This window comes from Synchiropus splendidus, chromosome 12 (genome assembly GCF_027744825.2).
Source record: "Synchiropus splendidus isolate RoL2022-P1 chromosome 12, RoL_Sspl_1.0, whole genome shotgun sequence".
NCBI lineage: Eukaryota > Metazoa > Chordata > Actinopteri > Syngnathiformes > Callionymidae > Synchiropus > Synchiropus splendidus.
Window position 1 is genome coordinate 1,488,751 of NC_071345.1, and position 15,442 is coordinate 1,504,192.

Below are 15,442 nucleotides of genomic sequence, written 5' to 3' on the forward strand. Positions count from 1 at the left end.
AACAGGGATTTAAACCTGCGGCCGCTGACTCACGCTGCTGTTATGAGGCGCCGCCCCTGAAGAGGCAGGGCGGAATTCCTCTGCTGATCCAGAACACTGCGGCACCAGCAGGTCGGCGAGTCCGTGACCTCTGACCCGGGTCCGACCCGCTCAGCAGCAGGTCCCGCCAAGATGAGTCCAGGTCAGTAAGCGCTCCACCAGCGACGTGTCACTCGTCGCCACGACCAAGTCAGCAGTTGAGGATTCCACTGAGTCACAGTCAGGGCATCTGACCTGCACATGAACAGGTCCCACCCAACATATCCGTACTGTTGTGACCTGGTGCGGCTTGTGCGACCAATGTGCCGCAGCGAGCGAGCGCCGGTCAGTTGCTGCAGTCTGCGGCTGGATAATCTGTCTAATCTGATTACTGCACCACAGTCCGCTCCCGGGTCAGAACCAGCCCGGGTCGGCCTGCCTGCCAGGCCCAGCTGGACTGTTCAGCTCCGCGCTGGACTGACGGTTGGTCATGGATGTGAAACAAGCCGCACGCTGGAAACATTAAAGATGGCTTCCAGTTTAGTTCAGGTCACCCATGTGTTTTGGATGGGAGCCATGAGAGGTCCCCACAAGGATAGCGAGACAAACACACATGTCACATGGGTGTGTGGCGAGAGTGACGTGCACCTTGGATTTACTCTCTCAGTCAAGATTAATCTGCTCTAATCCCCACTGCGAGCGCAGTAGTGGACGCCTTCCTCAGCGCTCATCTGTTGCCGGGCCTCTGTTCCCGTCCAGGGCTCCTCAGCGGGACGTGGCTTCTGCATCAGCCAGTCAACAAGTCTTCTCATTCAACTGCACACCCCCCAGGCCAATGACAAGTCCCGCCTCATGATCACCAAGTCACTCTAAGTCCAGGTGTCTCACAAAGCCATCAAGAACAAGTCACCAACTCAAGAACCTCCCACCGAGTCCCTGCAACATAGCGTGTCACAGCAAGTCAGATCGCACCGTGCGCACGAGTCAAAGGTACTGCCAAGTGCACCGTCGACACCAAGTCGGCAGCAGGTCAGCGGCTCATGTTTCCTTCAGAGAGGACACGTCTCACCGCTGCTCGAAGTTCAGGTCATCTCCAGGAGGTCAGGGCCTCTGGTGCTTTGGAGCTGCAGCAGCTTCAAAGCTGTGAGTCGCGGTGTGAAGCCCGACTGAGGCTTCTGATCCATCTGACTGACAGGGCGACGCCGTCCACGTCAGTGCTCACCTCACCCGAGGTCAGGGCAGGGTCTCCGTGTGGGGTTGCCGCGCTGTGCGGGCGACTTCTGCCGACCATCTTCCACACGTCACACCTGCTCATCCCTCAGTTGCTTTGGTTGCCCCAGTCTTCTGACGACTCAGCGCTATCGTTTGTTTCAATGTCGGACTTTAATGGTTCATCAACACAAGTTTACAGAACAAAACCCAGCCACTGAGTCACACAACCACTATTTTGCCTGGTGTCTCCTGGAGGTGAACCACCTCCATATCTACAAGCTCCACCACATTCGACCCCAGGCGGCGACGTTCCAGAGCCGAGCGGAGGTGCGGCTTGCTAGCCTAGCGGGCGCGAGCTTGTAGCTGCTACTGGACATCTGCAGGACAGCACAGTCGAGTCGAACCCCCCAACCCCGGTCACAAGTTCTCAGACTCACATGTGTCCTAGCAAGGCACCGACTGTGAAAACACCTCACGATATCGTGGCTCACGAGAACATCTTTAGCGGGAAATATTTTCGGATGAAAACCACGTAACATTCAGTAGTGAGTCTCGGCAGCAAGGATGAGTCGTTCCAGCATTTACTAGCCAAGAACTCGAGACACCGACCCGGAGTGGTGTTGAACAACGTCGAGCGACTCGTCATTGACGTGACAGACATTCTCCAATTGAAACAGACGTTAGCATGTCGCCCACAGCCTGGAATACCAATACTTTTTGGACTGAATACTCATTTAGCCCGCTAGCTTTGGCTAGCTACTTTAACAATGGTCGGATATGTAAACGTTGTTACATAACTCGCTTCTCATTCTCAGTTTGTTCCACACCGAAACATCGTGTGACGTTCTCAGTCGAAAATCCGTCGAGCTAAACTTAGCTGTTTTCTTTGGTTTGTGCTCGAGTGTCACATGACCTGTACAGACATAAACATGAGTGACAGAGCTTCTCTGCGCGACATTAGCTTGCTGGTTAGACCGCGAGGAAGGAAGTACTGCTCCTCCAGAGGAGGGCGCTAACAAGTGGCGATGCTGGCGGTGGTTAAAAAAAAGTGGCTACAATCTGCTCACCAAGAGAAACTCAGACGCGTTTCTGCCGCGGGACACAAGTCTGCAGCATCGCGACCGCTAAGCACCAGTGCTGGAGGAAGCGCTTTCACAGGTTCAACCAAACCAGAGCTAGCGTCGTGGCCTGGCGGCTGCTAACTGGACTGTTTGAGGCGTGCTGGCACATGCTAGGCTGAGAGGATCCTCTGGTGACAGAGTCAAAGTACAATACACTGGAAAAGTAACAATAACACTGTTAGCGCGACGCTAACCAACAAACAAGTCCCAAGAGTTTCTGGAAAACATTCGGAAGCTCCTCCCCGTCCTCCGCGAGGCAAGACCTTGGCTGACCTTGACATGAGACAATAAATAATAAACTTTGCTGATATATTTCTGGCTCTGAAGCAGCAGCTTGTCCGGGCAGAAAAAGTGCCCCGTCAGCAGGTGGTCCCCGCTGCAGCTCCGCCTCCAGCGTCGTGGCAACAGGACCCCGTGCGCCCTCAGCCGCCTCAGATGGCGACGTGGAAGGAGTCCCAGCTGTCGTCTTTGCCGCTGCCGTTTTTGGACGCCGCACCGCTCAGGCCTTCCCCGCCATCCGGCTGCTCTCCGGTGGGCGTGGCGCCGGGCTCTGGGTAGTACTCGTCGTCCTCGTCGAAGTACCCGTTGTCCATCATGCTGAGGCTGGAGGCGGCGCTGAGGTCCTGGCAGCTGCCCTTGTATTCCTGGATGGACTCGTGGAGCGACCAGAGTTGACACAGCAGGGACATGTCCTGCTGCCGGAGCCCCACCTGAGGACCAGAGCAGGACCACTTAGTGAGTCCAGCATTGCCGTCCACACCCCCCAGCAGGAGGCGTAACACGCCAGCCAGAGGGGCGGAGCATTGTCTTCAAAGCCATCAGACTGGGAACAACTCAGAGTGACTCAAGACCAGGCTTTTAGCTTGGAGGGCGTCTGGGCATCTGCAAAACATGAAGAAATGGACGCCCAATTCTCGACTGTAGCTAGGCCGTCAGATTACGCTGGGTCGAGAATCGGACGTCCATTTTTTCATGTTTAGCAGACGCCCAGACGCCCTCCGAGCTAAAAGCCTGCCCAAGACGCCCGGGCACAGGTCTTGTTTGTGGGAGGAAACCAGCGCACATCGTGGAACAGAATTGAGGGAGTAGATTCAACACGGACCTGCGATCGCTGGAGCCAACTCAGATCCAGACTTGTCTCTCTGACATGGCACACGACAACCTGAGTCTGAGTGACCCGGTTGAACGACACCGACACCTAAAGCACCACGGTGAGTGGGATAAGAGTCGAAACAGAAGAGTCCGTCCGGGGGACGCTGAATACCTGTCACAAATCCGCCGAGCTACACGTGCTAACGGAATGCTAACTGACGTGTTGAGCCTTCCTAGCGAACGTAGTGAACTGGAGGTGGAAGTGGACTGGAGCGAGGAGCGTGGCGTCGACCCACACTGGCGGCCAACACGCGTGGGGCACCCTGCGAGGCCTGATTTCCGTGGACTGTGGGCGACTTGTTCCGATGTTCCGGGTGAACAGAGACAAACAAGTTCACCGACCAGACGTGCGAGTTCATAAAAGCTATGGAGGCCATGGCTGCATGAGCGGCCATCTTGTTTCTCTCGAGCTGCACCAGCGCGCGCGGGTCACCACTTCCTTGCATGTTTCAGTCGAGAGGTGACGGCTGTGTTGAGCTTCAAGCATGAGAACTACCCGTCACTGGCTTTAATCCAGAGGAGCCGGACCACGCCGGGACCTTTGTTTCCACCAAGAGTGCAGCTTTAAAGGTGAAGCCAACTTTACAACATGAGAGCAGCAGATCATCCAAGACGGAAAACAACACACAAATCCATGAAGTCGTGCTCTGGAATCTGACACGTGAGTTCAGTTTTCCGCTCAAGACTTGAACGGTTTTCAGTCTCGACGCGATAAACCGTCGGTAATAAACCGTCACCACAATGACAAACACGTCACTGCGTTTTGGCAGAAGGAGCGACTCAAACTTGGCGTCTTTATTTGAAACTGCATTAGATCCACATTGAGCGAACGACGACGCGACAGACGCACTGTTGCGTGTTTCTGTTCTCGTTGTCGTTTCCCTGCCGAGTTTGACGTCATCAACACCAAACTGCACCGTGAATTTGTACTTTTCCGAGTCCGGTTTAAAATGCGACGCAGCCGTGACGATTCGAACCACGGTATTCGACAAACACTGGTTTCTCAAAAGATTCGGGCGCAAACGAGCGAGTCCGGCAGCTCCACACTGACGATTCTGAGGCGTTTTCTAACTTTTCTGTCGTCGTCAGGCGGCTGTTGTTGCTGCAAGTTTCCGTCCGTCTCGGGAAAAGCTCCACTAAATTGAGGTTTACGCACAGAAATTCGACGTTTGACGGTGGGTATCGATGCCGAACTGAAAGCAAGAGCGCAGAGGTGTGAAAGAGCCCGTCGGTCTTCCGTTTGTGTCGGTTAAAAAGGGGAGAAACGAGGCGACTGGAAAAGAGGGAGTTTTCCGGGGGGAGTCTGGCAGGTCGGAGGGGGATTACGCGGCGCCAGGCACTTTCTCGAGCGGCGAGGATCGCGACGAGCAGCTCACCATCTCCTTGCGCAGCAGGGCCAGAGCCGCGTCCAGGTTGGCCGGCTTGCTGGCCAGCAGGCTGTCGGCGTGGCTCCGTCCGCGGCTCAGGTCGTCCTGGATCATGGTCTTCTTCACGTACATCCGCTCCATCTCCCTCCACGAGCCGCCGCTCGAGTTGAGCAAGCCGCTCAGGCTCTTGGGCAGCGGCGGGAGACCCTCGATGCACGCCATGCCTCCCGCCGAGCCGCTCGCCGACTTCCCGTTCATCGTCCCGGACTAGCGCTGGCTGGTTCCGATCCAGACTCATACAAAGCCCCGGAGTGGAGGAGACACACCAGCACGGCTGCGTCACCGCGACCGGAGGGACGCCGTTCTACATCCGGTGAGCCCTTCAAAGTACAACCGCTGATACGAGTCGACAGCGCTGTAAACAAGTCACTTGGGTTTCTGTGTGAGCAGAGAAGGGACGAGTCAAGTGACGGGTTACAAGTGTGGCGAGTCGCCAACTCACAGCGGAGTTAGCAGGATAATGTCGTTCATTCAAAGATCTCCATGACACGACCAGGACCACTGGTCCGGTAACACGGACCATCATGAAGACGACCTTCGTACTCGAGCTCGCCCCTTCAAATAAAGGCTACCGTTCGGAGGTCGGGGTTTGAGGACGAGTCCCCCGAGAGTGAAGGTGCTGAGCGACATGTGACTCTGGATGGGGAATGTCTTGGGCTCATTGGCCTGGTGTTGACTCCCAGAGCTAAGCTCTCCACACTAGCTGAGGGACATCTCCTCGGCAGGGCAACACTGTCACTGACCCTCCAGCTCTTCGCTCGCGTCAGCTCAGACTTTTATTTTGAAGGAAAGTTTCCGTTTCATGTTGCAGCTGCTTGCAGTAAATTTCCCCGCGATGGGGCTCGCGGGGTGGACTGGCTTCCTGTCTGCAGGGCGGCTCCCGCACGCATTCCTTCTCTCCGCACCGCGGAAGACACACGTGGATGTTCGGTGTTCCAGAATCATGGACCTGAACCCAGCACCGAAGGTGGCAACGGTCGACCCAACCCCCCGCTGCTCCTCTCCGAACCTCTGCTCTCGCCTCCAACGTCCTGTTGGTTCTGATCAGACTTGGCCTTGACGGTTCTGCTGGGTCAAACCTGAAGACCCTTCCCTGCTACTGCTTCCCAAAATGTTCTGCTCACTGCATCTGAATGTGGACTCCTGCCTCACTGTTGAGGTTCTGTCAAGGTGTCCAGTAGGACCGGTTCTGTTGACCTCACTCAGGTGAACCTTGACTGTCCACTCTATTGACCCTCTCCTGATGAACCCTAATCTGTGAGTAGTGTTTCACCTTTGACCTTTGACATGCAGCCAAGGGGGTTATCTATTCTTGTGAAGTGTAACTCTTGGAGAAACGCCTCCTTGTGAGGACATTTGGCCCAGTTAGGAGGGCCAATACTTTAAACTAACTGGGTTTTAGTTTGATTCAGAGTCCTGGTTCCTGTGATGAGAGGTCCCCACAACACATAAAAACACTACTGTGTGTGCGAACAACAATGGACAGATGGTGGGCTTCACTTCACCCGCCTGGAGCCACGTCTGAACCATAACAATGGGAGCAGTGCACAAAAGAGTCTCACTCTCACACACGCTCACACGCACACACACACACAGTCTGATCACGATCACAGCATCAGTAAACATGGCTGAGTCGGGGCTCGGTCCTCCTTCCTCCTGCAGTCGTCCAGGAGACCCTCAGAGGGGAACCTCTGCTCCTCCAACAGCAGACGAGCCCAGCTCGGTGGAGGCCACGGGGCAGACCCAGATGATGTCACTCTGGCCTGGCAGCAACTTCCTTCACTGCCTGGAGAGGAACATCATCTCCAGAGGAGTCCAGGCCATGTGACCTCAGCAGTTCAGTGGTGCCATTTGTCGCGTAGGTCTGCTGACAGGAAGACGAAGCCTCAAGTCACTTCCTCATTCTCCAGAAGAGCAGAGCTTAAACCCTAAACGCTGCAGCAGAAGACGACTACTGCTGGTCCTGCTCACCTCCACTGGTGAAAAGGTCCAACACCTTCATGAGTCTGAAGCTCCTGATGCCTTTCCTCTCTTCACAGGAGCAGCTGGAGACACCTTCCTCTTCGCTCAGGAGGGAGCTGAGGTCACTCTGTCATGTGACTCCAGAGCACCTGACCGGTTGGTTCTCTCTTCTCACCATGTCCTCCTCTAGTGACTCGCTCCCAGACTCAAGGTGACGTGACCTTGACCTGTAAAGTGATCTGTCCTAGTTTCTGCCCTCAGAAGGTCCAGTGACTGTATCAGGGTCAAACTATAACCACAGGAGATTCTGCTGTTCAGTTTCCTCTCTCGTTCCTGGAGAGCGACCTCCTCACATGAGAAGTCTCACACAGAGACACGGTGGAGAGGTTCTGTCTCTTGAGACAGAGCTGCTTCTTCAGACCAGTCCACCTGTGGGTTCAGGCCTGAGACATCGATGGTTAGCCGTCAGATGACTCTTTAATCCGGAGCAGAAGGCGGGTGTGCTCATGTGGGCGCTCCCTGCTGGGACGCCTGGGCTCAGCAGGTGGGCTGTAATCCCACCCGATCACTGACGGCGCCGCACTTAAACTGGCTAATGAGGTCCGACTGATCCGCTCCCGACCCGCGATCCACTCGTCCGCTTTGTCTCCGGTCCCTTCCGTGTCCAGGGTGTCCGTCATGTTACTGCGCCGCACCACAGGCTTGTGGAGGACCGGAGTCCCTCTCTCACACACCCATACACACAGTCTCTTCGGGGTCATGAGGCCACCGTGACGGAAGGTGCTGGAACTGAAAACAGGGACAAGAGAACTCTCACACGCGGAAGGACGCACTTGCTGTCGCCATGCCGACCTGCTTTTGTGGTTCTCAACTTCAATGAGGGTCAGAGAGTTTGAGCCACGAAGATCATCTGCCATATACAAGGTTCAAGTGAGAGGAAAACGTTCAGTTCGGAGCATCACAGATCAGAACCTGGGTTCTCCTCAGGTGCAGTGTGCAGACTGAGGAGGAAATAGTCGTTACCTGTCGCCCCCTGCAGTCAACACGGCGTATTGCATCAGCTCCCGACGCGCTCGGGATTAGTTTGTCTAAATAAGTGTCTTGTCCTCAGAGAAAACTCGGTGACGTGCTGGAAGTCACGTGGAGACTGAGCTCGAGGGTCTGTAAGACCTGGACCGTGGTCAACACATTGTTCCGAGAAAAATAAAGTCAAGGCGCGGGAAAGGGAGTGAGGCCAAGAACCAGACTGTCGGCGCAGGAAGGGATGAAAGTGTATTTATTATTATTCTTAAAAGTTTCTTCAGCACATAAAACCGCATCCTTGTGACGTCGAGTCCCTGAGGGAGGAGTCCCACGCAGACTCCTGAGGATGGTTTGTATTCGTCCCATAAAACATTTAAAAACAAAGTCGAACAGGGGAGAATAAATAACAAGGAATGTGACCCCGGGAGTCGGCACTGGTCAGAGGTCGCGCCCTGGAACTCGACCTTTGAGATGGAGTGCAACACCTGGTCGCCCCCTGGTGGCTAGAAATGCTCAGGGACGGACATGATGTCGCAGCGGTATTTAAAAGCCATTATGTTTAGAAAAGTGGGCGTGGCTTGAACGGACGCTACGTGGACTTGTTGCCGCACGACCCGGGATCATTTCCAAACGTGAGCAACAGACAAATGAGGCCCAGAAAGGGAACATTTTACAGAAGTCGGGCCGAGGTCTGACAGCAGCACCAGGTGCAGGTCCATGAGGTCAGCAGGGAGGCACTGGCTGGTCACAGGCTCGGAGGCCAGGCAGTGATGACATCACCGAGGTAGTAGTGCGGCTTTAAAAGCACTGTTGGGACAGACAGGAGTCCAGATGCTGGTTGATGCTGGACTCCAGAATCATCTGCTGACACACGGGACACGGGACCGTCACCCGAGGGAAGGCAGCAGGCTCGGTGTGTTGAGGCGCTGGCGGTGGAGGGGTGGAGGTCCCAGAGGTCCCAGAGGTCCCCTGAGCAGCCGACGCAGCAGCCTGACTGCTCAACCTCTTCTGGAAGAAAAGGAAGATTCCGGCCGGGTCGGTGGCGTCACGCGGCCTCTTCCTGGGCGGGGGGCCTCCAGCGGCTGCAGTGCTGTCGCGGCTGGACCCGCTGAGAGGAGGTGGCCGGATGGAGGTCTTGGGCAGAGCTGGTGAAGCTGCGGGTTTCCTGCTGAAGAGGTCTTCCAGGGACTTGTGTCTGGTGTGGTCCGCCGCCTGCCGGCCGCTGCTGCCGTCGCTGGACCGCTGGATCCGCACCGGCGAGCCATCGATGTTGACAAAGGCCCGGGTGTTTCCCACTGAGCGCTTCTTGGGCGCCTCCAGCCCTGTGGAGCTCAGAGGCTTGAGGGAGGCGGAAGGCTTCGGCGGGGATGGAGGGAGCGGCAAGGCGGGGCTTCCTGTGACAGGCACCTGAGACGAGGACGACTCTCCCCCCAGCAGGAAGCCTTTACCGCTGAAGGGGATGATCTTCCGGATGTCCTGAGATCCAGAGCCTGAAGACAAGCAGGGGAGCTCCATCAGCGTCAGGTCCAGCCCACCATGGGGGGGGCGACTGCTCACCTGCAGCGGAGGAGCTGGAAGGTTTCTGACTTCCAGCCATCTTCTCCTCCTTCCTGCCGCCCTTCTTGCCCTTCTTGCCGTAACCTTCCGGCTCCTTCACTTTGGTGTAGGTCCCCCCGCACGTCCTCTGGTGGTCTCCCCACCACGGGTCCAGACGGGACGGAGCCCTGTTCATCGCCCGCTTCACGTAGCCAAAGTAGGGCTTCCGGGTCTGACAGGGGCCGTCGCAGCGCCACCAGTGCTGCCGGTACACGTCCACCTCGTCGTGGAAGTCATGGTAGACCTGCAGAGGACAGAGAGGAAGACCTGAGCGCCCCGGTCGCAGCTGACCCACCAAGACACGGCCTTACGCTGATGTTGGTCCCGCTGGCTGCGTTGATCCGCTTCATGTGCTTGCAGAACTCGGGCCCGTGTCCGTCGCGGTCCCGGTTGTTCTGGGTCACGAAGAGCAGCGCGTGGATCATCTCGTGGAGCAGCGTCTGAGACAACAAGCGGGTCACGTCAGGGTCGGATGTGTGAGGTCAGTGGGCGGGGCTCACCTCCACCAGGTCTTTTCTAGGTCGCAGCTTGAGCAGAGGTTCGCTGAGCCGGATGGAACACAGGCCGCCGCGGCCCTCGTAGGAGCAGACGCCCGCGCACCTGCAGGGGCAGGCGGACCGTGAGTGACGTCACGCCCACGCACGCTCAAACATCCTGCTCACGGTGAGCAACGTTCCAACGCCACCTGCACTGACCCGAGAACCGCACGCGCAGATGTTTTGGACAGACCGGGAGAATTTTCTGTCTATAAACGATATGAAACCAAGAGCTGAACGTGTATTGTTTGGTGCTAACAAAAGGAAATCCCATCAAGGGCGTTAGATATGGTTTAGAAATGTTTATTCATACGAGTTTTCAACAAAGACGTGGCTTTCCTGTCTTCCAAACTTCCTTCAGTTATGATAGTGAAACAACTAATGCGACCGAATCTTCGGTAAAGAGCACAACTTTAAGCAGAAGCATAAACTTCCGTTTTCCGTCTTTTATCGACATGAACACGAACACACTTGTCTTTTGTCATAAACATGTGAATCAAGTTCAGAATAATGAAAATAACGGCGCGACTCACAGCGTCATCCTCGCGCTCCACTTCACCTCCACCCCGGACAGTTTGCCCCAGAAAAACGTGTCGTTGAACTCCAGGAACATGGACCTGACGTCCGGACTCGGGTCCAGCGTCTCCCACGACTCGTCCACGATGGACAGCGGCCTCTCGGGCTTCCAGTAGGGCACAACATCGCTCGCGGTCCCGTGGCGCTTCCTGGCGTCCGACGCCTGTGCGGAGGGAAGAGACGCCGCGAGCTCGCTGTCGAACTGCTGCTGGAGCTCGATGGCGAGGAGCAGATCCGCGTCCATCCCAGCCCAACCGCCAGCTCAGCCTACAGCGCATCCAAATACCGACAGCTCAAACACACCGACATCAGTCGAGCAGCTCACGCTAAAACCGCTTCAAAACGCAGCGTCTTCACTAGTCTCATATTCAACGGCTGTTTACAAAGACCTGGACCAAGTTCCGGTTACACGTCACACGCAGTACCGCTTTCATTTCAGAGTAAAAGCGAATCAAGGTTTTGCTTACAAATACAACAATTTTAAGTTACAGGACAATGTTTGAATGTGTTATTTGATTAGGGTTTGAAACACTTGGAGATATTCTACGGCCGAATCATGTGCATTTACCCAGCAGTCCGAGTTTAAAGAAGATTTATTTTTGTGGTTTTGACACGTATTTCCGGACGCCGAACAAACCGGAACCGAATCGTTACGAAAACTGTGTTCAAATGAAAGAAATAAACAAATGAACATAGATTTTGCTTTTGACACCAGAGTATAGATATAAGTATACACGAACCTGATTTAGGACAATTCATAAAGATTCATAAACGATGGTTCACGTGACCGGCGCGGGAGTTGACGACTTCCTGTTTGGGGAACAAGCGGATGTGAAATGAACCTCTCTTGGTTGTTCCTCTGAAAGTTGCTTTTCCTCGACGGTTGAACAGCACACGATGTCGGAAACCGGTAACCGACTGCGCAAACTGCTGGAGTCTCCGAATTTCGACCCTCAGAACTACGTGAAGCATCTGTCGCAGCAGTCGGATGGCGACCGAGACCTGCAGGAGCATCGGCAGAAGATCCAGAACCTGGCCGACGAGACGGCGCAGAACCTGAAGAAGAATGTCTACAAGAACTACCGGCAGTTCATCGAAACCGCCAAGGAGATTTCCTACCTGGAGAGCGAGATGTACCAGCTGAGCCACATCCTGACCGAGCAGAAGAGCATCATGGAGAGCGTCACGCAGTCGCTGCTGTCCACAGACAAGGACGAGACCTCCAAGGAGATGCAGGCGGCCTTCCCCAAGGAGACGGAGGAGCTGAAGCAGAGGACTCTCACCTCGCTGCTGGAGAAGGTGGAGGGAGCTCAAAACATCATGGACACTCCAGGGAGGCACTTGATCTACAATGGGGACCTGGTGGAGTTTGACGTGGACAACATGTCCCACATCCAGAAGGTCCACGCCTTCCTCATGAACGACTGCCTGCTGATTGCCACCTGGCTGCCAAACCGCCGCGGCACGGTCAAGTACCAGTACAATGCCCTGTACGACCTGGAGAGCTTTGCTGTGGTCAACGTAAAGGACAACCCTCCCATGAAGGACATGTTCAAGATCCTCATGTTCCCCGACAGCCGTATCTTCCAGGCAGAGAACAGTAAAATCAAGAAGGAGTGGCTGGAGATCCTGGATGAGACCAAGAAGAGCAAGGTCTCGAAAGACCGGCACAAGAAAGAGGAGGAAGTTCCCACTTCCCCGGCGAGACCTGAGGTGTCCACCAACCCTTTCGACGTGGACGATGAGGAACTGATGGAGGCAGAAGAAGTCGTGAACCTCAGTCTGGAGTGGATTCAGGAGCTGCCCGAGGACCTGGACGTGTGCATCGCTCAGAGAGACTTTGAAGGAGCCGTGGATCTTCTGGACAAGCTGAACGAATATCTGAAGGACCAGCCGGTCACTCAGAAGGTCAAGGAGCTGCGGGGCAGAGTGGACGAGCGAGTGCGTCAGCTGACCGAGGTGCTGGTGTTCGAGCTGTCGCCTGACCGGTCGCTCCGTGGCGGACCCAAAGCCACCCGCAGGGCTGTGTCCCAGCTGATCCGACTCGGTGGGTGGTTGCTCTCCAACTCCTTCTTGTGTGTGTTGCTCATTTGTCTTCAGCTAAACGTGTGTGTGTGTGTGTTTTGCAGGTCAGTCCACCAAGGCCTGCGAGCTGTTCCTGAAGAACCGGGCCGTGGCGGTCCAGACGGCAATCCGTCAGCTGCGTATCGAGGGCGCCACGCTGCTCTACATCCACAAGCTCTGCAACATCTTCTTCACCAGCCTGCTGGAGACGGCCAAAGAGTTCGAGATGGACTTTGCTGGGAACACGGGCTGCTACTCCGCCTTCGTGGTGTGGTCGCGCTCTGCCATGAGGATGTTCGTCAACGCCTTCAGCAAGCAGGTGCAAGCGCTAGAGGGCGCCGCGCGTGTCCACAGCCCTTAATGCTGTGTTGTGTGTCCTGTTTCCTGCCGCAGGTGTTCGACAGTAAGGAGAGTCTGTCGACGGCGGCCGAGTGCGTGAAGGTTGCTAAAGAGCACTGCCAGCAGCTGACAGAGATCGGCCTGGACCTGACCTTCACGCTGCAGTCGCTGCTGGTCAAGGACGTGAAGGCGGCGCTGCTGAGCTACAAGGACGTCATCATCGAGGCCACCAAGCACCGCAACTCCGAGGAGATGTGGAGGAGGATGAACCTGATGACCCCCGAGGCCCTCGCCAAGCTCAAGGTCAGTGGGCGGGTTGCGGCCCTCGTACAGCGAGTCGTGATCACCGTGATGCTAGCTGGTGTTAGCCACTGCCGTCAGCTGATGGGGACAACAGTCAGTGGACTAACATCAAAGCACAAGGTGCTGAATGTTGACCGCGAAGGAAGCTGTCTGACAACTGTCAGTCGGTGAAACACCATGAGAGACCAAAGAGTCCGCGGATGGAGAAGATCGGGAGCAAGCTGAGGATGAAGAAAGTCAGGTGACAGAAAGAAGTGAAAGCTTTAAACAAATGGAGATAAACATCCTTTGATAAAAACACAAGTCAGAAGTGACAACAAACACCGTACCTTCCCCGACAAGTGCATAACTCCTCAGAGGTCTCGTTCGTTTTCTTCTTTGAAGTGGACTGAAATCCATAGAAAAACATAGTTTTTAAGTTGTTGCGCACCGGTTCTGGTTCCTGAACTCTATTTTGACAGCTGACGCGTTGAGACGGGAGAAAAGAGCCAGTCCATCAGCAGAGTTTGGAATTGTCCCCAATAAAAGCTCTGGTTCTTGATCGTGAGAAGCGAATCTCTGCAGCCGTCCTCACACTCGCTCTCCTCATTATGTTCGGCTGGATACGTGACGGACGTGTTCACGACGTTTACTTCTGTTGGTTTCAGGGGTTTTCCATTGCTTACTCCTCCATGATCATGTCCACCTCATGATGCGTTTTGTTAACCGCCTGATTCCACTTTGTATTTACCTTATTTTCCGGACGATAAGCCGCTACTTTTTTCTGGCGGTCTGAGCCCAGCACCTTATACAACAGCGCGACTAATATATGGATTTTTACAGGTTTAAATCAGATTAAATCCAAGGCTTTTTATTGACCCTTGAAGCCCTCAAAATACGCTGTTGATCTGAGTTTATCTCCTGGAGGTGTGGAATCCAGAAGCAGCCGGCTGTGGTTTCAGAACGCACGCGGGCGAAAACAGCGCAGTTTGAGGGTCAGATCACCAGACCATTCATAGGTCATTTCTGACGTCTGGATCTGGACTTCACTGACTAAAACCTTCTCCATCGCCAGTCGTCTCTCTCACTGTGTTCATCGTGTTATGAGAGCAGCGTGGACCAATCAAGACGCCCCGTGTTACGCAGCTTGTTTCCACTATTTCCTCACGCTCCATGCTGGACCCAGTCTTTTTAAGCCGGTGCACCACTAAACCTGTAGTTTATAGACCAGTGCGGCTTACGTAAGATCTATTTTCCTTCCTATGTTTAGTGTGTGCGGCTAATATTCCGGTGCGCTCTATAGTCCGGTATATGTTGACCATGTGAGATTTCATCCTGAGAAAGAGAGCGGCGCCCTGCGATGCTAGAGCTGCGAACACTGTTTAGCATGTCGACCGCCAGACTCTGACTCACGAGTCGCTTGTGTGTGCAGGAGGAGATGCGCGGCTGCGGCGTCAATACCTTCGAGCAGTACACGGGCGATGACTGCTGGGTGAACCTGAGCTACACAGTGGTCGCCTTCAGCAAGCAGATGATGAACTTCCTGGAGGAGGGACTGAAGCTCTACTTCCCCGAGCTGCACATGGTGCTGCTGGAGAGCCTGCGCGAGATCATCCTGGTGGCCGTGCAGCACGTGGACTACAGCCTGCGCTGCGAGCAGGACGCCGAGAAGAAGGCCTTCATCCTGCAGAACGCCACCTTCCTGCACGACACGGTGCTGCCGGTGATGGAGCGCCGCTTCGAGGAGGGCGTGGGGAAGCCCGCCAAGCAGCTGCAGGACCTGAGGAAGAGCACCCGGCCAGTGCGGGTCAACCCCGAGAGCACCACCTCTCTGGTCTAGCTCCTCACTGACCAGCACCAGAAGAGCATCCATCAGTTGGAATCACTAAAACAGGTAATTGAATCGCGAGTTCATGTGTTGAATAAATCTGTTATTTATGTCGATAACTGGAGTTGAAGCTGGAATTTTGGTTCAACTTTGATGTTTTCTAAGGTAAAATGAACTGGTGAGGAGACGTTTTGAATCTGAAGGAAACGTTTGTCAATAAAATGAGTCACTGCAGTCGACAGAGTATTTTTCCGCTGCGGGCCGTTTCCGCTCAGCGATGTTGAGCGGCGGTGCGTTCAGGTGCTG

At 55.0% G+C, this 15,442-nt stretch overlaps 3 protein-coding genes across 6 annotated transcripts; 1 reads left to right on the forward strand and 2 right to left on the reverse strand.

Moving 5' to 3' along the window:
• Nucleotides 1–269: 269 nt before the first annotated feature.
• Nucleotides 270–5,577, reverse strand: fam89a (family with sequence similarity 89 member A). Its single transcript, XM_053880651.1, has 2 exons — nt 4,880–5,577; nt 270–3,061 (listed from the first exon to the last, which is right to left on the reverse strand). The coding sequence occupies exons 1-2, from the start codon at nt 5,126–5,128 to the stop codon at nt 2,783–2,785; spliced, it is 528 nt and encodes a 175-aa protein (XP_053736626.1). The 5' UTR covers nt 5,129–5,577; the 3' UTR covers nt 270–2,782.
• On the forward strand, nt 3,516–15,384 carry exoc8 (exocyst complex component 8). Of its 4 annotated transcripts, none has more exons than XM_053880600.1 (5): nt 3,516–3,562; nt 6,970–12,670; nt 12,753–13,006; nt 13,081–13,329; nt 14,741–15,384. In XM_053880600.1, the coding sequence occupies exons 2-5, from the start codon at nt 11,521–11,523 to the stop codon at nt 15,146–15,148; spliced, it is 2,061 nt and encodes a 686-aa protein (XP_053736575.1). In that variant the 5' UTR covers nt 3,516–3,562; nt 6,970–11,520; the 3' UTR covers nt 15,149–15,384. The 4 variants fall into 4 exon arrangements, with proteins under 4 accessions (XP_053736575.1, XP_053736573.1, XP_053736574.1 ...); XM_053880598.1 differs by lacking the exon at nt 3,516–3,562 and adding an exon at nt 3,941–4,164; XM_053880602.1 differs by lacking the exon at nt 3,516–3,562 and having other exon boundaries at nt 6,973–7,048; nt 8,004–12,670.
• sprtn (SprT-like N-terminal domain) lies at nt 8,133–11,159 on the reverse strand. Its single transcript, XM_053880621.1, has 5 exons — nt 10,581–11,159; nt 10,012–10,111; nt 9,823–9,951; nt 9,473–9,755; nt 8,133–9,405 (listed from the first exon to the last, which is right to left on the reverse strand). The coding sequence occupies exons 1-5, from the start codon at nt 10,865–10,867 to the stop codon at nt 8,714–8,716; spliced, it is 1,491 nt and encodes a 496-aa protein (XP_053736596.1). The 5' UTR covers nt 10,868–11,159; the 3' UTR covers nt 8,133–8,713.
• Nucleotides 15,385–15,442: the final 58 nt, after the last annotated feature.